Raw genomic sequence first — 23942 nt, forward strand, 5'->3', positions numbered from 1 at the left:
CAGACTAGAAGTAACTGAGTTACCATACAATATACAGTATACTATGCAATATACTAATATACAATACTATATAGTGCAAAGCAGAAATGGGATGAGGTACAATTTAGGTACAATTTACAGTAAGGTGTACGAGTTGTAGTGCAAATCATTTACCAATAAATATAAAGTGTGTTTAGGTGTTCTAAAGTGTGGAGAGTGGGTGCTGCAGTGTGTTGTTTGTTTAAAGTGAGTGTGTGCGTGTGGATGTGTGTGCTGTGTGCATTTGATGGTTGTTGCATAGTGTTTATTGTTCGTTGAGCAGCCTGATGGCCTGGGGATAGAAGCTTCTTCTGAGTCTTTCTGTGCTCGCCTTGAGACTCCGGTATCGCTTGCCTGACCGCAGCAGTTCAAAGAGGCAGTTGTTCGGGTGGCTGGAGTCCTTGATGATTCTCTTAGCCTTGCCCCTGCACCGCTTGTTGTAAATGTTCTGGAGGGTGGGAAGCCCCCCTCCAATTGTGCGTTCCGCTGAACGTGTCACTCTTTGTAGTCTGATTCGGTCTTGTGCAGTGCTATTCCCAAACCAGGAGGTGATGTTGCCAGTCAGGATGCTCTCTATTGTACATGAGTAGAAGTTCTTAAGGATCTTCTGACTGACTTGGAACTTCCTTAGGCGCCTGAGGAAGTAGAGGCGTTGTCGTGCCTTCTTCACAACACTGTCAATGTGTGTGGTCCATGTCAAGTCCTCGGATATGTGGGCTCCGAGGTACTTGAAACTGTTCACTCTCTCAACCGGTGCCCCGTCGATGCTGAGGGGGCTGTAGTCCTTGACCCCCGACCTCCTAAAGTCCACAATCATCTCCTTTGTTTTGCTGACGTTCAGGGAGAGTCTGTTCTCCTGGCACCATCCCGCCAGGACCTTGACCTCTTCCAGGTAGGCCCTCTCGTCGTTTGCAGAGATCAGGCCCACCACTACTGTGTCGTCAGCAAATTTGATGATTGTGTTGTTGCTCCTCGGAGCCACACAGTCATGTGTGTACAGGGAGTAGAGGAGGGGACTCAGAACACAGCCCTGTGGGGCCCCTATGTTGAGGGTGATGGATGAGGAGGTGCAGTTGCCTGCTCTCACCACCTGGGGTCTGCCCGTCAGGAAGTCCAAGACCCACTGGCAGAGGTCATAGTTCAAGCCCAGGTCCCTGAGCTTGGCTATGAGTTTGGAGGGGACTATGGTATTGAATGCTGAGCTGTAGTCGATGAATAGCATTCTCACATATATTACATATTAAATTATATTTTTTAAACATCCCCAACGCTGCAACACCCGCATTCCTCCCAGGTGTCAGGCGTCAGGCTCCTCATTCGCTTCCATTCATTTTGGGGACCATGTTCAAATAACATACTTCTGAAGTATAAACAAACTATACTGCTGTGACCATTTTGAATATCTTAACATGTATTTACCACCTTCCTCTGCACGAGGCCACAGATGGGTTTTATGTAACACAAGGACAATGAATGAATTTTCTTCTATTTACAAATAATTGTTTATTATTACTGTTACTGTATTGTTTGTCTTGTTTCATGGGCTGCCAAAATGTTATATTTTGCACCAGGGAACTTGAAGGTTCATGCACAACATGTGTGTAACCTCAACCCTGTATTGCAAAATTAAGTGATATACAATTTTTTTTTCAGGACAGCGTGGCCTATCAATCTATATGCTACAGTTATATATAGGGACCTCTGCCGCGCTCGCGGCAAAAGGGGGCGGGCTGTCGTGGCCAATCAGAGAAAAGCTGAACACAAGTTGGTTGCCTTAAATGTTCACGCGCCCCGCGTTCGACTCCCGGACCCGGCAACATTTGCCGAATGTCTCCTCCCCATATCTTATCCCATTCTTCCTCTGTCTATCCAATAAAGCAATAAAAATGCCAAAAATAATAATAATCGTACAAAATACAAAATATATATATATATAACAATAACACACAATGATGTGGAATATGCACCTGACTTGGTGGTTGAGTTTACAAGGTCCATATAGCCGATGGAATGAGGGCCGCGCGTCGACTCAACCACTGAATGACGTGCCTACTCCACGTAATTATACAGGTGGGGTTGAGTCTATGCGGTCCTCAATTGAAACTATCGAAAACCCTAGTTAGTGCATCTTTAGAAATAAAGCACGTAACAGTATTCAATATGCTATTTCTATAGCATACACAACGTTACGTAGTGAAAAAGTTAAAACAATATACCGTATATCTAACTACCGGTATAAAATAAGGAATCTCTGTCTGTCTTTATGTCTGTCCTTCGCATTTCTCAAGAACTGTTCATTCTATCAACCTCACACTTTGCACGTGTACAGAGTGTGAAGTCGATCGGAAGCAGCAAGCAGCACTTCCAGGGACCAAGCAACTGGCCCACTCTCTCTGAAATGGGCACGCCCCGCCATGACAACGCCGTATGCAGCAATGTCATTCAGAATGGGCACTGCACTAGTAACATGAAAAAAGGAAAGAGTCTCACTGTGACGTTCTGAGGCTCGACGGCGATCTGGTAGAGAGGGACCAGTAGAGGGTTCTCACTGAGGAGCACAGAGTCTGTGTGGACCAGCAGCTCCAGCAGAGTGCGTCTCTGAGCTGAGAGACCCTGTCTGACGCAGAGAGAAGAGCCAGCTCTACCTATCTGATTGGCCAAGAGTCCAGTGCAGAAGTCCCTCAGTTCCGCTGGCATGATGTTCTTCAACAGCTCCTCCAGTTTCTTAATTTCCTGTACAACCAAATGTCAAAATGAACAGGCAAGTTAAATTTAGTGCTCCAAAAGAAATGGAATGATTTCTTGGAACAGATTTGATTCTTAGAGACCGTTTAAAACCATGAGCACAACCCACTTTGTTTCAGTTTGTAACTGTTTTAATTGATTATATCCTTTATTTTAAATTTTTTAATGTTTTTATCTTGTCTTGTTTGTTTTAACTTTGTGTCACTCAACGTCATTGTAAATGAGGGCGACCTCAATGATCTATTGATCTTGATTTAAATAAAGGTTTGAATTCATTAATTCATTAAAAAAGTAGTGGATGTCAGTATCTGTATATTGTGAGAGGATAGGAATCACAGGTGACCTGGGGAGTGGAATGCATCCTGGGGTCATGTGATGCAAGGCGGCAGGTGACTTGTCTGAACAAGGCGAGAGGCAGGAAAACATGGGCAGCAGCCTCAGAACCTTTCAGCTTCTACAGACAAAAAAAAAACATAGGATGAGAAACATGAAACGAGCATTGGGTTTGTGTGAAGAAATGCAGAAAATGTAAATATAAAAGGCACATATTAACACATTGATTGCCACGCAGTATGCCCATCATTATACCCAGTCTGCCACCGCTGTAAGCCTATGGAGATGTTTACCTTCTTTGCAGGGCTATAACTTTTTAAATATTATAGCTATATCTGCATTACTATGACCCATTCGACATCGATTATCTATCGTTCCGGATGTGGGAACGTTATATTTTTTCATTCATACATTGTTGTGTTAATACCGTCGAGAATATAAGTATGTTTTTAAGCTTTTCTGCTGTAATTCCAAAAACGCTAGTTATAGGCCCTGACGCATAATATGATAGATTATCGATTGGCGTTTCTTTCCTATACACGCTATATTAAAAAATTCAAATGTATATGATCAGTATACATTATGCTTCATCATGCGTGAAGAAAAGGGGGGGGGGGGCGTTTATAATTCCTTGATCGTTATTTAGTATGGGTTGATATATTGATCAGACTGATTGCAAACAAAGAAATGGACAATCGGGCTGAAAATAACGTTAGTGTCCTCTTACCGTTTGCCGATGAGACTGGAGGAAAAATATCCCAATTATTTGACGTCGACCTCCTAGATCCATTTCCGGTTTGTATGGCGCAATAAACGCCGAAACCATATCGATTATTGCGTTTAGAAAGCGATCCAAATGCATTCGAGTGTGTATATTGATCCACGCCACAACGGCAAAAACGATTTACGCCGTTGTTGGCGTTCAATGCATGGCGAGCAATAACGACTTACGCCGTTTATGGCGCACAATGTGTTAACCCTTTCCCCGCCAATAACGTTCAAGTTCATGCGAATTCTGCCAATAACGGCGTACGACGTGATTCTGATCATAATTTCATATTTTCGCCATGGTATTCATATTTCACTCACGGAGCCTTGTCGGATGTTGTGTGAGCCAGTACAACTCTGCAACGCTTCAATACTGCCACCTGGTGGCTGATCGGCGAGTTGCAACCGGAAGTGGATCTCTTGTGATCCCGGTGCGTCTCCCTATAACGTCCGGCCACTCGTTTATCGTCGCGGGACTCAATACACACACCGTGGATATGGATATTTGCCATAACTCAATAATCTACATGATTTGGGCATGTATTAGTAATATACAAACCGGAAATGGATCGCCTCGATCCCCACCACATAACTGGGATCTGTTTGCTCCACTCTCATCGCCCAACGGTACGAGGAGACTGACGTGAGTTTCAGCGTTTTTGTTTATCATTTTCGATACAAACTGCTCTGATCAATATATCACCCATACTACATGAAGCATCTAACGACTATCACGGAATTATAAACGACCCCCCCCCCCCCCCCCCCTCCATTCACCCGCGCATGATCAGTCATACCGTTTAGGACCATGTACAGTTGAAATTTTTGATATAGCGTCGATCGGTATCAAACTGCATTTGATGATCTAATATATGCATTTGTGCCTATATCTCACGTTCTGGGAAATACTGCAGAAAACGATAAAAACATATTTATACTCTAGTCTAGACGGTATTTTCGTATGAATGTGTGAATGAAAAAGTAAAACGTTCCTACATCCTGAACGATAGATAATCGATGTTGAATGGGCCATAGTAATGTCAATTTAGCAATACAATTAAAAAAGTTATAGCCCTGCAAAGAAGGTGAACATCTCCATAGACTTACAGTGCTGGCAGAGATCAAACAGCGATGGATATAAGCGTGGCAGAGAATGGGTTAATAGAAAGGCATCATAACACAATGGGGTTAGTTTCCATTTTCATATTTCCACTCATGGTAGAGATATTTACATACTTATTTTGCGGGAGGGTCTTTTATTTTGATTGTTCATGCAACTTGCATGTTATGTGTTTGTAAGAGTTGTTAAATCTAATGTACTTAAGGAACATGTCACCATTATGGGAAACTGCTTACAGTCTTCTCCAGAGTCAGACAGCTACCCGGCTGCAAGCTAGACTAGCTTAGCACAAATTAATGGAAGCGGATACGGACCAGATAGCCTAGCTGTTGGCCAACATTTTTAAGCTAGGCTAGTGGTCCGTATCCGCTTCCATTCATTTGTAATATCTTGTCTGACTCTGAAGAAGACGGTAAGCGCATTTCCCATAATGTTGGTGTGCTCCTTTAAATCTACTGTACCTAACTACGGTTGACCTTCCGTGAGGGATGTGTCATGTACTGTACAACTCAAGACAGAAAGTCTTCATTCTTGAAAATGTCTCCAGTTTCTTTACCTTTCAAACACATTCCTTGTTACTTTTTTTCAGTTTTTTCTTTTTATTCGTTTTTTTTCTCCCCGTCCAATTCCCCCCTCCCCTACCTGGCTGCTGTATGCATGTTCTCCTACGAGTCGGTACAAGGGCGTCCCAAAGCCGGCCGCACGCTTCCTCCGATGCGTGTGGCGACTGCCAGTGACGTCTTTTCACTTGGCAGCAAGGACTCTCATTGGTGAAGTGTAACGCGTGGGAGGGCACGCTATCTCCACCAAGTCCTGCCCCCGCTGAGCAAGCGCCGAGACCTGACCTGTAGGCGTCGCTGTCCACAACGCCAGATTCCCACCCACCAGCTTCCCACCCCCTAATACTGCCAATTGTATTAGTATGAACGACCAGCCAAGCTGGTAGCAACGCCGAGAGCTGGGCTCGAACCCAGCATCTCCTGCGTTGGTGACGAGCGCAATCTCCGCTACACCACCTGACTGCCCCATTCCTTGTTACTTTTTAACATGTGACTGTAATCGTCTTTCATTGTGCTAAATCAATGAAACTAAAAACCTTTCATCACACACATCGTAGTCGTGTTCAGGCCGATCCATTAGTGAGCAGCTGAGTCTCTCTGACCTGTAGCTGGTTGACGAGAGGGTCTGTTCTGTTCTCCAGTAGAACCTGAGCCACAGCGTCCCTCAGGGCCCGGTACGATGACCCACAGCACAGGAACCGGTCGACGTCCGCTGGAATCATCCGCTTTAAGGACACAAGGTGTAGTTACTTAACTTCACTTTCATGCAGAAGACATTTGATGCATTTGAAAACTCTTCCAAGAATAGCTTTTTACATTTTGCATAAAATTAAGTTTTGATTTTGAATAAAATGAAAATAAAGATACAATGCTATCTCACCTCACACTTGATGCCTATAATACAATCACTTAGAATATATTTATTTGTAGTCAAAGATAAATAAAAAAAAATGTATTGATATTCTCATTTGGTTCCTTAAAATTTACTCAAAATAAAACCGTGCAGATTGATTGATTGAATGAAAATGTTATTAACAGATACAGTACGGCTCAATACACACAATTGTTAAGGGGATGCAGACCAGAGAAAGACTTTCGTCTTGTTTACATCAGGGTCCCCCATTTTCAATTCATAATGAATTGTAAGTAAGGGTGCAACTTGCACCGTGCAATCCATTCTTTGTGGATCTAGCCCACAGTATTTCTGACACTGGGAATACATTCCCTGAGATTCATAGATGTCCCTAGAATCAGATACCAAGAACATGCAAATGGACCATATTAAAAAAAAAGTCCGTAAATGTTCTTATGGAATGAATGAGATACAAAAAAAATTATTAAAAAAATAAATATTATTATTATTTTTTTAATTAATTTTGAGTTCATTTTCATAACGCGATATTTTGCTGTGTAATTAATTAATCTAATTAACGCGATAAACTGACAGCCCTAATTATTTGTTTATCAAAGAATATCAGAAAGTGTGATTCGTCATAATGTAGCACAACATGCATTTGGATGATGCCCAATTATTTGTTGATAGTCAATGACACTCAACTAATCTTTTCAGTATTCCAATGATTATGGGTATGCCAACAATAGTCAATTTAAAAACACACATTCAAGTCGTCTTTACCTGCAGCCGGAGGACCTCGGGAGGGAAGACCCATTGCCAGTTGGAGCTGTTCATCAGGGTCAGCACACAGTCCATCCCAGCCTGCCTGTGGAGGGCCCTCAGCAGGTACACCCTGTACCAGTCACTACCACGGTACTCACACACTGCCTTCACCTGCTGTAAGTACTGAGCCTCGACTTCTCCACACCCAGCGGCTGAGGAAAAACAGATAAGTGTGGACATTGAAGGGGCTCCTCAAAGATATATGGATTATGATATAATCTATCATCTATACATCAGACTGGCACATAAGGGTACTTTGGATTTTTTCCACACATACTTTTGGGCCATTGGCTATACCAATTTTCCAATTGTTTCGATGTATTGTTCCAATTGTTTCTGCCAGTTTGTGATGCACACAAAAATAATCTGTCACGCTTTCATGCCAATTCTGTGAATAAATACATCATTCCTGCTATTTGCCTCTTTATGGCCATTTTCTCTTCTTCAGTTACCCATATATCGTGATGTATCGTAGATTAAATCTCTTGCAATATATCGATTATCGCAAATATCGTGCATTGTGATATTATCGCTATCGGGGGCTAAATTCGTCACAGTATCGCATCGTGAGTTACTCCTATCGTCCCACTGCTAGCGACGGAGCGCGTCGAGCGACACACACCTCGGGCCGTGCCTCTCTGTAGCAGACGGGCAGCTGTGACCAGACACAGCCGTAAGCGTGCCGTGTTCAGCAGGAACTCCACTGGGTCGTCTCGTCTCTCTGGGGTTTGCTTCCTGGCCAGCCTGCTCAGGAACCTGGTCTCCGCTTGCAGCCTCCTCTGTCGCTCCCTGCCCTCTTCCATCTCTCTCACCTCCGAACACAGCAGGGAGTCCTGTAACAAAGGGTACTGTATGTTCAATAACAGCTAACAACACATTTGGGTGATTATTTTAACGATCCCCCTTCCGGATGTATTTTAAAACCTTAATGTTAACAATTTGTATAAATGTGGGTTTCCTCACCAAATTGTTCAGTAAACTACTGAAAATTGCTTAGCAGCATCTTGACACCTTTACCTTCATTAAGAATGCAAGGATCTATGAACATGCAAATTGGCAAAAAAAACACCCATTGATATTTACTAGGAATTCCAAGTCAGCAGCTTACATTCTTTCAAGACATGTCAATACCTACTCAGATTTCTGTTTATGGTGAAGCTAAAGGTGTCAAGTTACCACAAATTGGACTATGAGAGGTTTGATCTAGTAGTAACATCACACATTTCAGGAAGTGCAGAGAAGCTCTCCCTCTCCAGGAGAAGAATGTGAAAAAGGTGCTCTGGTGACAAGTTCTGCACAAATAACACTGTATATCAAAGGCATTCCTCCAAGAGGAGTTAACAAAAGAAAAACGTGTTTTTAAGTGGACGGGATCTTTAAAAGGTAAATGCTACTTAGGCCCCGTTTAGACGGAAACGCTAGCAGGTGAATCCGCAAAAATATTTTTTCAGATGTGCCTTTCGTTTATACGGAAACGGCGTTTTTACGGGGTGAAACCGTAAAAAAGTGAGACCACCTTCCAGGGTGGAATTCCTAGAAACGGTAAACCTTTGCGCTCTCGTCTAAACTGTCAAACCGCATAAAACGATGACGAAAGGGTCGTCAAGGCTCTCGTCGCGCCTACTGCTTACATCACAGGCATGCGCCAGTAGCCTAGAAGCGTAAACAAAGCATGTCTGATTCTATCCATGGTGATCACCTGAAGGCTACATTGGCAGTACTTTTAAATACACAAGAATCTGTCCCGCGGCTATCACAACTATTATGACTGGACCCACTGTCTGTGAGTGACTCTGCTTTGGTCCAATCACATTCCCCACCCACACTCTGCGAATCAGAGGCAGAGTAGGGCGGGTCTTCACAGCACGTCATGGGACATATGCGCCAATCGTGTGACAGCGGGGCTCCATTGTCTCGAGTTGTTACAGCCTCGTCTGCACGGAGAATTCCACCCCAAAACGCTTGTCTAAACGCAAAATTAAAAGTGAAACCGCAAGACGACTTTTGCGGTTTCTGATCAGACTTCCATCCCAAAACGCTCGTCTAAACGTAGCCTTAATTAGATATTTTAAATACAGTATTTCCATGAGATAGGAACAGGGACCAATTGAACAGAAGAATATATTTGATGTTTCATGTACACAAGAACCGTATCAATTTCCAAATGGAGTGGTATTTTCTTTTAAGTTTGATGACATAATACAGAATGTGCAGTTGACATCATGTGGACGGAGAGTTGTGGAGATGGTTGCTACGGCATTCTGCTATGCTTTACTCTGTTTGACTGTGTGTGTTGACAGGTAGATCTTTGTGTTAAAAGATGGTCTGGTTGTGTGAAAAGCAACCACAGAAATGACCATCATGGGAGAAACTTCAACCCTTCTTTTAATCCCTCCCCCCCCTCCTTTTTTTATCTTTATTTTTTTTTAACATTTGACAGTTTTAGCGATTTCCCAATAAAAATGTATGTATGTGTTCCTTCCAAGATGGTGATCAGCATCCGTAACTCTTCCTTAACTCTGCCCACTTCACATTCTGTATAATAATAATGACTTGGTGTCTAGATCAAAGTGAGGTTGGTGTCTAAATCAAAGTGAGGTTGGTGTCTAAAGCAAATTGAAGTTAGTGTCTAAATCAAAGTGAGGTTGGTGTCTAGATCAAAGTGAGGTTGGTGTCTAGATCAAAGTGAGGTTGGTGTCTAAATCAAAGTGAGGTTGGTGTCTAAATCAAAGTGAGGTTGGTGTCTAGATCAAAGTGAGGTTGGTGTCTAAATCAAAGTGAGTTTGGTGTCTAGATCAAAGTGAGGTTGGTGTCTAGATCAAAGTGAGGTTGGTGTCTAGATCAAAGTGAGGTTGGTGTCTAAATCAAAGTGAGGTTGGTGTCTAGATCAAAGTTTTATTTATTTTTTATTTATCCTTTATTTATCCAGGAATGTCCCATTGAGATACAATATCTCTTATTCCAGGGAGTCCTGACCAACACGGCACACAACAAGTTTCAACATAAAACAGGGCATTAAACAAAAAACATATAATTCAAATATAAATACAGAAGGTCATTTGTGCAGTGGCAAGGAGCATAATCACATCAACAATAGCATCAGGTAAAACAGTTACATGTTTCGTGAAGGGCTAATCGTAGCATACCTTTAAAAGCATTTACAGTAGGAAGTGCCTCTAGACAAAGTTTTACTTGCAGCGTATTCCATAAAAAGGGAGCATAGTGGGAGAATGCAGCTTTACCAAGCTCTGACTGCATCAAAGGAACATTTAAAAGCATCCCATTTGCTGCTCGTCTGGTATTAAAAAAGCAAGTATAAAAGGACAGAAGTCTGGAGATATATAAGGGCAGCTTACCTAGCAATGACTTAAGGATAAAAATCAACATGTGTGATTGTCTTCTTTTGTACAGAGAGGACCATCCTAAGGACTGATACAGAGTGCAGTGGTGGGTGCGAGAGCCTGCACCCGTTACAAAACGTATGGCAGTATGGTACGCAGAATCTAGCTTTTTAAGCAGGGAGGAAGGAGCATGCATTATAGATCACATCGCCATAGTCTAATACAGACAGAAAGGAACTCTGCACAATTCTCTTCCTGGCTTCAGATGGGAAACATTTCTTTAGACGGAAGGAAAAGCCCAGTTTAGGTCTAAGTTTTCTCAGTAGGTTCCCAATATATGAACATCAAAGGCCATCTTGTCATCAATCCATATGCCCAGATATTTGTAGGATGTTACTTTGTCAAGGCATGTCCCTTCCAGTGTCAGAATCGGAGGGACAGCTGTATTAGTTCGAGAGCGAGAGAAGGTCATGTACTTGGTCTTTTTTGCATTAAGGACCAGTCTTAGCCTTAGCAAGGAGTGTTGCAGTGTATTAAAAGCATCCTGTAGAAGCTCTATGGCTTGAGTTAAAGAGGAAGCCACTGTGTAAACAACTGTATCATCGGCGTATAAATGAAAACGTGCTGGGTTTATCCCATTTCCTAGTTCATTTATAAAGATGGAGAATAAGACAGGGGCCAAAATAGAACCTTGTGGAACACCTTTGTTTACAGTAAGAGCAGCTGAGGTATAATCTTCTACTGAAACACACTGAGTTCTTTCAGATAGATCGTTTTTAAACCAGCTCAAAGCCATTTTACAAAGACCTATGCAGACAAGCCTCTGCAGTAGCAATGCATGATCCACAGAATCAAAAGCTTTAGACAGATCAACAAACAATGCTGCAGTGTTTTTTCTTGTCTAGTGCTTCAATTATGTCATTTGAGACTAGCATAGTGGCTGAAGTAGTACTATGGCCTGATCTGAAGCCTGACTGAGACTTGTTAAGAATATTATGGTCAGTTAGAAACTTTTTCAGTTGTTCGTTTACAAGAGATTCAAAGACTTTGGCCATTACAGACAGTCTGGAAATAGGGCGATAATTATTTAGGTCAGAGGGGTCTCCGCCCTTTAACAAGGGGAGAACCATGGCCGACTTCTAGGGATGCTCGATATTGGCTTTTTTACCGATACCGATATTGTCCAACTCTTAATTTCCGATACCGATATCAACCGATATCACATTTTAATGCCGATATCGGCCGATAATATCGGTAGGCCGATAATATCGGACATCATTTCTATAGAAATGTAAAAATAAAAAAAATATATATATATTTCTTTTTAAACCGATACCGATATTTTCCGATATCACATTTTAATGTCGATATCGGCCGATAATATCGGACATCCCTACCGACTTCCATGAGCTAGGTAATTCACCAGCACAAAGACTGAGATTCAAAATAGAGGTTATGGGTTCTGCAATCAGACCTGCAGCAACTTTGAAGAAGAACAGCTCTATCTTGTCTGGGCCTGAAGATTTCTTTACATCTACAGTAGGCTCATTAAGGCTTTGTGAACCTGAGAGGTCAAGATGGGGGCAAAGGTGAACAGTTGATTAGGGTCAAGTGGTGGAGGACCTGGCTCTCCTTCTGCAGCGATCATCCCTGAGTTTCTAGAATCAAAGATTGAGCCAGCAGAAATAAAATGATTATTAAAGCTGTCTGCAATATCTATTTTGCCCTTGATTTCACTCTGATTTACCCTTAAGAGATCAGGAAGGCTGTTTGGAGTGATAGAACCTGAGGAGGATTTAACAAGTTTCCAAAACTTTGCAGGGTTATTCAAATTGTCATGCATTGCATTAAGATAGTAGGCACATTTAGAGTTTTTAATCAGCTTAGTGCATTTGTTTCTTAATGTCCTATACAGATTCCAATCTAATGGAATATTTGATTTATTTGCTTTAGCCTAGGCAGTGTCTCTCTGTCGAATGAGAGAGGATATAGAATCATTAAACCAGGGGTTGTCTTTACCGCTTATCCTAGATGTCATAAAAGGAGAATGCTTGTCACATATAGCCAAGAAGGTGGATTTCAAATAATTCCATGCTAACTCAACTCATCGGTCATAAGTGAAACAATGTGTAAATCACTATTAAAAACATCATGTAGAAACGCTTGCTCATCGAAATGTTTGAATCGCCTTTTGTGAATGAAACGTGGCTTTCCTTTAGGGACCTTACAGGTTGTTACGACCCTGGCTGAAAGGGACACAACCTATGTGCAAACCGACACCAAAACCTGTGTTTAACCCAAAAGACTACTCTAACAATGAAATACTGATACAAACTAAAGAACAAAGAATGGGAGAACGTGACAACTCTCTGTTTCCACACACTGTGTGCATGTGTGACTGAGGGACTGGTTTTAACCTGCCAGCAGGTATCCAATCAGCAGCAATTAGCTAATTAGCAGCCCTCACCTGCATGCCCAGTGACACAGGAGTGATCAAGCTCATGGTACATAACACAGGTTCTCACACAAGCAAAAGTGAGGTTGGTGTCTAGATCAAAGTGAGGTTGGTGTCTAGATCAAAGTGAGGTTGGTGTCTAGATCAAAGTGAGGTTGGTGTCTAAATCAAAGTGAGGTTGGTGTCTAGATCAGCGTTTCCGTTAGCCGGTAATTACCGGTATTTTACCGGCAAAATCTGTTTAAGTCCGACATATTTTATCTCTCCGGTCTTAATGTCCGGTGAAAATAATTCCCTGAGTCTAAGCACAATTTGATTATTTGAATTGTATTAAAATAGGCTAAAATTAAATAGCCTATGCGATGAACGAAACGATCATTACATTTGTTTCCTCGTTGCTTCTAATAATGACAACGACGTTGTCGGCGAGAGCTTAGTGCTGGGTGTGCGGACTTTTCTGAAGCTGTAGAGCCGCAGTACCAGCAGTACAATGCAATATTCCAGCAGTACTCCAATTCAGCCATTTTCAGCCAATGTTGGGTGGGGGGCGCTGTTGTGCGGTTCCCAGAAAAGAGCCAATAACAGCTGAACAGCTTCTCTGCAGCGCCATACTCTTTGCAAATAAGTCGTTGCGAGGTGGAGAGAGTCGTCACGCAAACCCACGATAATGTTGCCGTCTCTCTGCTTTCTCAGTTCTTCGCTTGATATAATTAATACAAATGTCCAATATAACGGAATTCGTTAGCTCATAAAAATGTGATTATAACAGACTGCTGTTTAGTGTCGGACCGACTGCGTATCGGTCTATTTTATTTCAAGTCAGCAGCAGCACGGAGTATCGAGGGACTTATTTTATTTGGAATATATTAATGACTGTATACGTGAAGTTGAACATTATGATATGTGTGACGTGTCTGATACAACGAGGTGAAGCGATGTCGACTCGAGATTCATTTGGGGGTGCGTGTGACAGAGCTGCTGCAGCGGGAGCTTGATGCTGGTAGCGTATCGCACTAACTTGAGAGGCGAGAGATAGTAATTTGATTCTGCAAATCAATTTCTCATTCTTCGCTTGATGTAATTAATACACATGTCCAATTATAACGGAATTCGTTAGCTCATAAAAATGTGATTATAATAGACTGCTGTTTAAAACTCTGACCGGAATATCTCGAATATGTCCGGTGATAGAAATCTTGCAGGACACTCAGACCGGCACGAATATGTTCTAACGGAAACGCTGGTCTAGATCAAAGTGAGGTTGGTGTCTAAATCAAAGTGAGGTTGGTGTCTACTCTAAATCAAAGTGAGGTTGGTGTCTACTCTAAATCAAAGTGAGGTTGGTGTCTACTCTAAATCAAAGTGAGGTTGGTGTCTAGATCAAAGTGAGGTTGGTGTCTAGATCAAAGTGAGGTTGGTGTCTAAATCAAAGTGAGGTTGGTGTCTAGATCAAAGTGAGGTTGGTGTCTACTCTAAATCGAAGTGAGGTTGGTGTCTACTCTAAATCAAAGTGAGGTTGGTGTCTAGATGAAAGTGAGGTTGGTGTCTAAATCAAAGTGAGGTTGGTGTCTAAATCAAAGTGAGGTTGGTGTCTAAATCAAAGTGAGGTTGGTGTCTACTCTAAATCAAAGTGAGGTTGGTGTCTAGATGAAAGTGAAGTTGGTGTCTAAATAGTAAAGTTGGTGTCTGTTACCTGGAGACAGTTGACAAAGAGCAGGTAGAGCTCCGTACGGTCTCGTCTCTCCAGAATGTTCTCCTCCACGTTCCGGAGGTAACTCTGGATATGAGTCTTCACCTGCTCAAAACTGATACAGAAGCTATTGTTATAGAACACATTGTAAATGACCACCAAGGGTCAAGATGCCTATCATCTTTATTATCAGTAAGCTTTCATTTACATCGGTCTGATCAACATTTTCTTTATTGGTTTATAATGTTAAACGTTCTATTTAAGAACCCCGTGTTAATATCTCAGTTGCAGCTTGTGCATTTTCCTTTAGTGTCCACAAGGAGGCAGAGCTCATCTTCCTATAGTATAAAGGTTGCCACAAGTTCCTGTTTGCTCACGAGACCTGTAACTAATACAGGAAGTAACCAAGTAAAAACGTCAGAGCAGACAAGCAAACTATCTAGAGTACCACCAGAACCTCGCTTAAGAAATTAACACCCCTTGGTAAAGCGGAATAAGGTATGTTTGAACTCTAAAATGTGTACTATTATTACTGGAGATGCCTATATGTTTTGCGTGTTGTAAAAGTGTAAAGTGTTGCACTGACTGATTCGATTCTAATGTCGTCAGCACCTGCTGCTGAACACGTAACGCTCTAATTAGTTTCTCTAAAAATGTTGTCACGGAAGACGAGTTCACCCTTTATGGCTGAGTTAAAATGTTTGTTTAAATGCACTAGGAGCCTTTGTTGTGGTTTTGTGAACTATATAACTAACTGTTTATGTGTTTGTGTTTTATACTGTTCTAGTTTTCACGGTGCAACGAAGACTACTAAAAAAAAGTGCTACGGTGCTGCAATGCTAAAATGCAAAGAAAATAAAAAATAAAATAAAAGCACCTGTACGAAACATAACCGCATCATTATTTCTACACCATGCCGGGGGGCAGTTACACACATACTTAAAGCTTCAGTAGGCAACTTCGGAAGAATGAGCAAAAGTGAGTTTACATGCCCAGCAGAAATAGAGCAAAGCTCTGCATCGTTTTTAAAGTCCATGCACGCGCAACAAAGGTTTTCCACAGACTCCCACAGGCACCAGCAGCTCTAAGCTGAATAATAATTTAAAAAATAATAATAATAATTTGTTTGTGTACACTGTAAGATCGAATCTGAAAAAAATCTAATCAGGCCCTGACCTGTATTGCAGCAGGAGTTTTGGCAGCACAGAACGGACAACAGGACTCTTGTCCACACACTCCAGGAATGGAGTGAGCTCTCTGGTCCTGTATACAGCTCCTGCAAAATAAAATAAAGAATTGAATAAAAAAAAACACACACACACACACACAAACGTTTAGTCTAATCAAAACACAGTATGTTGCACAACATTGCAGTCGCTGAATAGAAGGTAAACCAAGCATCAATCTCAATGATCATGATCATATGACAAATGAAAAGTACTGATAGTTATATCAAATTGAAAAGCACAAAACGGCACGGTCGGCCCTCTACTGACCCTGGGCGGAGATGAGCAGGGAGAAGAGCAGCTCTACTACTCCCTCCCTCGGGCTCGCTGCTCCCTCACACAGACAGAACCTTGACACCACCTCCAGGAAGAAGGAGTTACAGCAGCCCCTGACGTCTGCAAGCTGCTGGAGCGCAGCGCTGACAGAGTGGAAACAGACTTTAAACGAGCGCTGCGTTCATTCAACACCACCATTTATCATAGGATGTTATAGTATATGCATGGACCTTCGATCCACACCTCATTATACGCACCGACCTGGCGTGTATATATATATATATATATTTTTTTTTTACATTTTTTCAACAACGTAGACAATACATTTCAACATACAAAACTATAAAGACATATTAAAAACAAATAGAATGAGAAAAGAAAAAAGGGTGACATGGGTCCTTCGGTCCATTCTATATTTGCATTGTTTATTTCCATTTCCATTTATTTTATTTATTAGTTTCCTTTTCATTCTTCTGTGATGTCGTTCCTTTTCTTCCTATATTCCTCCCACTTTTCCCATTGATTCAAATTTCTCCTCTTGCAGCCTCAGCATATGTGTGATTCTCTCCATTTCTTGTATCCCCTCTATTATCTCTGTCCATTGTTCCTTTGCCGGTGCTTCTACTCTGTACCACAGTTTAGTTAACGCTTTCTTGGCTGCTACTAATAGTATCTTAATCAAGTATTTGTCTTCCCCCTGAATTCCTTCCTGTGATAGGTTCCCCAGATACAACACTTGGCCTGCCTGGGGTATTTCGTATCCTACCATTTCATTTATTATCTCTCCCATCTCTTCCCAATAGTTTCTTATTTTCTGACATCCCCAGAATATGTGTGTGTGGTTCGCTACTTCTTGTCCACATTTCCTCCAACATGGTTTCTGTGCTGGTGTGTAATTGCCCTGTATTTCTGGTGTTATAAAGCAGGGGTTCCCAAACTTTTCAGGCCAGGGCCCAGAAAATAAGGCGTCAGAGAGCCGCGGCCCAATGCACATCGTCAGGCTTTTTTTTTTTATTTTATTTTTTTCGCCAGGTGACCGATTTTTTAAGCCAAATATCACTTCAATCCTATTAAGTTAGTTCAAGTTAGTTATTCATTTATATGTGCTATTTATGAGAGGGCTAACTTGTTGCAAAATAATAATGATAATAATAATAGCCTCATTAAAATACTATTGTTGCTTCGGTTGTTTTCAGCGTTTTGTGCATAATCTGTTATTTAGTTTGAAATGTTCGTTGAAATAAGTAGATTTTTCGTTTTTGTTTATTTATTAAGTTAATATAAAACCATATAGTCACATTTTAGAATACAATAGAATATAATTTTAGAATACAACTAGAAACACTGTCCTGGCCTGCTTCTAAGTTCAGTGGCCTGACAAAATTTTTTTTTTTTTTTTTTTTTTTTTTTTTTTTTAATTCATCTCGCGGCCCACCCGTGGCTGCTCGCGGCCCACCTTTGGGTCGCGACCCCGACTTTGGGAACCACTGTATAAAGAATCTAATTATGTTTTTCCACCCAAACTCCCTCCATATCCTTGATCCTGTGGTTGATTGTTGTATCTTACATGTGTTATACCATTCCTCCTCTGTTTGCTAATGTTTGTCCTCCATTTCCTCGTGCTTGTCGTGTCTATGTCATAGTTCAGTACTACATTAAAATCACCTGTACAGATTAGGACCCCTTCCCCTTCCATCGCTATGATATCGAAGATTGTTTCAAATAGATATTTCTTACTTTCTGGTGGAGCATACACATTCACTAGTGTTACCATTTGACCTTCCATTTTCCCCTTGACCATTACATACCTCCCATCTGTATCCCTCATTTCCCTGATCATTTCAAACTTCACTGTGTTCTTAATTAGTATAGCTACTCCTCTTCTAAGGTTCTGTTTAAAAGAACTATAAAACAGATTCTCATACCCGCTTTTCATGTTCTTGTGATATTAGATGTGTTTCTTGTAAGAAGATAACCTGCGCCTCTTCTTTCTTAAGTTTCGTCATCACCTTACTCCTTTTGATCAGACTATTCATACCATTCACATTCAACAACATCATTTTGATACCCTTAACTTGTGTCATATTTCTTTTCCAAATGTTCTCCCGTTCTCCCGTTCCATGTCACATAAAATAATATTTGTGGTTGTAGCCTCTGCTATCCCGGTCTGATTTACATACATATAACCATAATAAACATTAACATTAACACTTGGAACTTCCATGGTAGTTGAGGGTCTCAGTCGTACCCCTCTTTCCCCCGCTGGCGGGTGGAGAGTAGTGGCTCTCCTAGTGAGAGGGCTCCCCCTAGTGGCTAAAAAATGCGCACTATACATGTCCAACTCGTTCTGTGTGCGACCTCCGAGCTCCCGGTCATAAGCTCTGCATTAGACACTTTCATGTTCCCGTCTAATTGTATTATGTGTCACATGTAATCCAAGTTCAAGTTCAAGTTTCTTTATTAGTTGTCATACAGAAGTACAGAATACTTTTTTTTTTTTTTGATCCACTTTTTCTCCCATTTTTCTATATTTTCTCCCATCCCAATTTCGTATCATCCAATTTCAACCCTCCCCTGTCACGAACGCTGTTTCTTGCCTCCCACAAGCCGGCTGCAATGTGGACTAAGTCATACATAGCACAAGTCCCCTCCGGTACTTGAGGTAACAGCAGTCGCATCTTTTCACCTGCGCAGCTCGATCTATCAGTGTCGAGGAGTAACGCGTGGGAGGCTCACGCTGCCCCCGACACTTCCTGATTCTACTGCGCAGGCGCACCAACCGACTTGTAGGAGTCGCTTGTTCACAACGTTCGATCCCCACCCTTCAGTTTTCCCTCCCCGTAATACGGCCAATGTGTATTACTGCGGACGACCAGCCAAACTGAAAAACAATGTGGAGAGCTGGATTCGAACACGCGAATCCTAGCGTCTCCACACTGGTGGCGAGTGCCTTAGACCACTACACCACCTAGCCGCCCTAAGTACAGAATACTTTTATACAAAATGCTTCTTTCTGTTACGCTCCAGAGACTGTGCTAGACAAAAATAGATAAGTATAAAATAAAATAAGTATAGCAATTATAAAATAGAAGTCACGTACGTAGGCACAAGTGTTCAGTATGTACATATGTACAATGTTCAATTGTACATAATCCTGTGGTTCTTTCATGTCCGTCTCAATATATCTCTTGAATCTCCATGTCGTTTTTTATAACTTTTGGTATAATTATCTCGTATGTACTTTACCATCTTCTCCTTGCATAAGTCCTTTTCATGTTTACATTATCTTGTATTGTGTGTGTCACATGTATACCAGTCTAATGTGTATTGTACTTATCCTCCATTGGATCACCGTGTCCCCTCTCGTCTCCTCTCTGCCCCCCTTCTCTGTGTCTTTTTGTCTTTCTTCTCAGTTGATCCGCTTTGAATCGGTTCAGATGTCCTTCACCTTCCCGTCCTCCTCTCCTCTTCCTCGTCCCTCGACCCTGGTCCATCTCCTCGCCCCCTCCAACCTCTGCAACAGCGTCGGTCTCTCCTCTTCTCCTCCCGGCACCTTCCATCCTCTTCGGTTCATGTCCCTCGTCGCTTCCCGCACGTCGTTGTACACCTGTGTGCCTTCTTTCCAATGGACCTTCAGCATGGCCATTGGTGATTGAAATCTGATTCCTTTCTCTTTCAGAGTCTTTTTTATCTGAACATAGCTCAGACGTTTTACAGCCACCTCTGTTGAATAGTCATGGTCGAAGGTTACTCTCTGTCCTTCCACCTCCATCTTCGTCTGCCAGGCTGTTCTGAGGATGTTTTCTTTGACTTCGAATTTCAAGAAATTAACTATAACTGCTCTCTGGTTTGTTTATCTGTGGCTTCGGCGCTAGGGTCCTGTGCGCCCTTTGAATCTCTATCTTGGCGAGGTCTGACATTTCCAATTCTCCTCGAATTAGGTTGTCTACATATTTGGTCATAGAGTCTCCTTCTATCCCTTCTCTCAGTCCCCATATTCGTATATTATTTCTCCTCGACCTCCCCTCCAAGTCTGTTAGCTTTTCTCTCAACATGTTTTGTTGTTCGAGCGCCGCCTTTAGAATTTCTTGTATTTCTGTATTCCATTCCTCCGTTTCAGCTGTCCTGTCTTCTAGCATCCTTATGTCTTTCTCTTGTTCCTGTAGTTTTCCATGAATTGTCTCGAGTCTCTTATTTATTTCTTCTTTGAGCTCGTCCTAACCCTTCTTTAATTCTTCCCTGAGTCTATCGATGTTGTACTGGATGTTCTGCGTGTTAGCTTGGATGCTAGTCTGTATGCTAGCTTGTAGCTCCGCTACCCAAGTGGGCATTTCTGCTCTGTTGCCCTGCGTCATGCTAGCTTGAATTACCTCCTGCGTCACCTCCTCGTGTCGATAACTTTCCTCCGGTGTTCGTACTTCTTCTGGGGTCTCTTTTCTTTTGCTTTTTCTCGTGTTCATCCTTCCTTTTCTCTTATATCCTTGAATTGTCACTTTTTATTTTGTTTGACATAGTTTTACTTCCTTTTTTCGATATTCTTTGACCGGGAGCTCCTCTCTATGGCCGCTTACCTCAAACCAGAAGTCCGACCTGGCGTATCTTAACCAAACATTTGCTGAGCTGAGAGTTCACTTTGAGAGAAGTAACTATTATTTCTGTACAGTAATGAACTCTGAACTCACTTGATGGTATGAGAGGCAGCTGGCTTGAAGTCGTGCGGCAAGTCTGCCCTGCATTTAGGACAGACCAGTCTGCCCGACTGGATCCATTCCTGGATGCAGGACAGGCAGAGGACATGCTCGCAGGGCAGGACACATGGCTCTTTGAACTCAGACAGACATACTGGGCAATTAATGCCATACCTTGGGGGATGGAAGAGAACCGTGAGAGATCAATTTAGGTTCTGACTAATACAAAATCTCAGGCACCTATAATTTTTCATAATCATGTTTTGTGTTGAAGCCTATATTGGACTGAATATCAGAACACTTATAATTGCATATAGTTATGTATAATACGTAATCCAGTTCAATGATGGTGTCGTACCTTAGATCCCTGCTTACACAGTCGTCGTGATACGAGTTGAGGATGCGTATCAGCTGCTGGAGGGCGTCCACGCTCTTTAGATCGGGGGAATCTTGCATCAACTGGTAGAGACATTTTAGCACACAATGAAAATACAACTCTTAATGCTTTTCAGCCCCAAGTCACGTCTGAATCCAATCGTCTTACTCACATTTTGGAGAAGGTTGCAGTGTTTGAGAGCCAGATCTTTCAACCGAGGATCCCTCTGTTTCACCTCAAACATGACCTGCTGGATGAATGCTGCTACAACCAGCATACCACGCCATATTGACCTGTAAGAATGTAAAGGATTCAGACTCTCGTTCTCACTTCCTCTCAAGTTTGCTTTGGATTACAAAGTTGTCTAAACTTAACACAATGTACAACATGTACAATGGAATGCAAAAGTATTGAAATACATGTTAAAGGAACACGGCAACATTATTTACCATCATCTCCAGAGTCAGACAAGAAGATTTATACCAATTTCCTCTGTGCATTCAGTAGAAAGCTATCCGGACCACTAGCCTAGCTGTTGGCCAAAAACACCTCTCCCAGAGTTTTAAGCTAGGCTAGTGGTCCCTATCTGCTTCCATTAATTTGTGCTAAGCTAAGCTTTCTACTGAACGGAAATTGGTATCTTATTCTCTGACTCCCAAATTCGCATTTCCCAAAATGTAGACGTGTTCCTTTAATCTCAGAGCGGCCCAGTACAGAGATTTATTTCCGAGATTAATTTCACATCACAAATAGCTCAATACAGTCCGTATTAAGTGATGTTGTGTTTCTTTTTCCAATGTACTATAGCCAAGAGTAAAGACCCTAACCCTATGAAAACAGCAGTCAATGTGTATATTTCTTTATGATTTAGACACGCGGACAGGAAGCCGTCATGAAATCGTTGTAGTCCTAAGAAAGAGGAGACCCAGGGCTTTCAATGAACGTCTAAATTTCATAAAACTACACTACCCAGCTCACACCAGCCGCAGACATAGGAAGGCTAACTTTTACTTACAAATATTGGTAAGGTCTTTGCTGCCCTGTACTGGGCGCCTGGTGGCACTAAATCCAGATTGAAATCTGCCATTGGAAAGAGGAGATTTGGGTTCTGGTGAGCATCCACATGAAAGAGCTCCCGGTCAATGAATATCAAAAAAGGAAGTAAAACAACTCAAAACGAAATAAAAAGTGACAATTCAAGGATATAAGAGAAAAGGAAGGATGAACACGAGAAAAAACTAGAGAAGAGTGACCATGACGCAGTGGGCAGAGGAGCTAGTGGCTAGCATGCAGGCTGACACGCAGGGCATCTGGAGCGAGATAGCGGATCTTCAAGCTAGCAACGCAATAGTTATCCAAGAGCTACAAACTAGCATACAAGCTAACGCAAAGGCTAACCAAGCTATACAAGCTAGCATACAAGCTAGCGTACAAGCTAACAAGCAGAACATGCAAGCTAGCGCATTGACTAACCAACAGGCTAACGCAATAGCTAACAAAGAGCTACAAACTAGCATACAGGCTAACGCAATGGCTATCCAAGCTAGCATGCAGAACATCCAGGGCAACATCGATGGACTCAGGGAAGAGTTAAAGAAGGGCCTGGGAATACAAGCTAACGTGGCGTTGGACCGCAGTGAGGCCTGGCCGCCTGAACACTTAAGGTAACTAACTTGCGTTCAGCGTTTCTCTGATTGGCCAGGTCATTTCTGGTCATGTGACATGTACGCCCAATCGCGGGACGCGACACGCCCCACGGCGACGGCAGAGCGGCAGCGGCGCATAGGTTGCCGCGGCATTATGCATACGCAATCCCCCCTGTTTTAACATCGACGGTTAGCTCAACTCGTTCCTCAGCTTGCTGTCGAGCCTGCGGTCAGTTGGTGACAAGTTCGAATCACTTAAATTTTTTTTTTTTTACGTTTAATTAATTAGCGTCTGTCTTTCTTTCGCCGGTTAAGTTTAGGCATTCTTTCGGAGTTGGTTAAGGTTAGGGTTAAGTTTAGGCATTCTTTCGGAGTTGGTTAAGGTTAGGGTTAAGTTTAGGCATTCTTTCGGAGTTGGTTAAGGTTAGAGTTTGTCGCAGAGCATGGCAATAGAATGCCTGTCTTTCTTTCGCCGGAGCAGCAGCCTATTTCCGCTCTGCCGCGGTCACATGGGCGTCGTGGCCAATCAGAGAAAAGCTGAACGCAAGTAAGTTACCTTAAGTGTTCACGCGGCCTGGCCGGAGAAGGAGCTGCAAGCTAACATGGAAGTTAACAAGATGAATATGATGCAGCAAGGGATACAAGCTGGAGTGGCGTTGGACCGCAGCGAGGCCTGGCTGGAGAGGGAGCTGCAAGCTAACATGGAAGTTGACAAGATGAATATGATGCAGCAAGGGATACAAGCTGGAGTGGCGTTGGACCGCAGCGAGGCCTGGCTGGAGAAGGAGCTGCAAGCTAATATGGAAGTTAACACAATGAATATGACGCAGCAAGTGATACAAGCTGGCGTGGCGTTGGACCGCAGCTAGGCCTGGCTGGAGAGGGAGCTGCAAGCTAACATGGAAGTTGACAAGATGAATATGATGCAGCAAGGGATACAAGCTGGTGTGGCGTTGGACCGCAGCGGGGCCTGGCTGGGGAAGGGGCTGCAAGCTAACATGGAAATGAACACAATGAATATA

The 23942-nt window shown here is 42.4% G+C and overlaps 1 protein-coding gene across 1 annotated transcript in view; it reads right to left on the reverse strand.

Moving 5' to 3' along the window:
* Positions 1–23942, reverse strand: part of rnf213b (ring finger protein 213b) — a 121419-nt gene that overhangs the window by 41446 nt on the left and 56031 nt on the right. The window contains exons 34-44 of the mRNA XM_084323284.1: positions 21447–21567; positions 21257–21357; positions 20893–21072; positions 16205–16353; positions 15885–15984; positions 14712–14823; positions 7845–8055; positions 7181–7374; positions 6147–6269; positions 3107–3217; positions 2509–2751 (exon numbers count right to left, since the gene is read on the reverse strand). Coding sequence (XP_084179410.1) covers positions 2509–2751; positions 3107–3217; positions 6147–6269; positions 7181–7374; positions 7845–8055; positions 14712–14823; positions 15885–15984; positions 16205–16353; positions 20893–21072; positions 21257–21357; positions 21447–21567 — 1645 coding nt within the window. The remainder of the gene's footprint in view (positions 1–2508; positions 2752–3106; positions 3218–6146; positions 6270–7180; positions 7375–7844; positions 8056–14711; positions 14824–15884; positions 15985–16204; positions 16354–20892; positions 21073–21256; positions 21358–21446; positions 21568–23942) is intronic.

This window comes from Notolepis coatsorum (assembly GCF_963971535.1).
Source record: "Notolepis coatsorum genome assembly, chromosome: 10".
NCBI classification, from domain to species: domain Eukaryota; kingdom Metazoa; phylum Chordata; class Actinopteri; order Aulopiformes; family Paralepididae; genus Notolepis; species Notolepis coatsorum.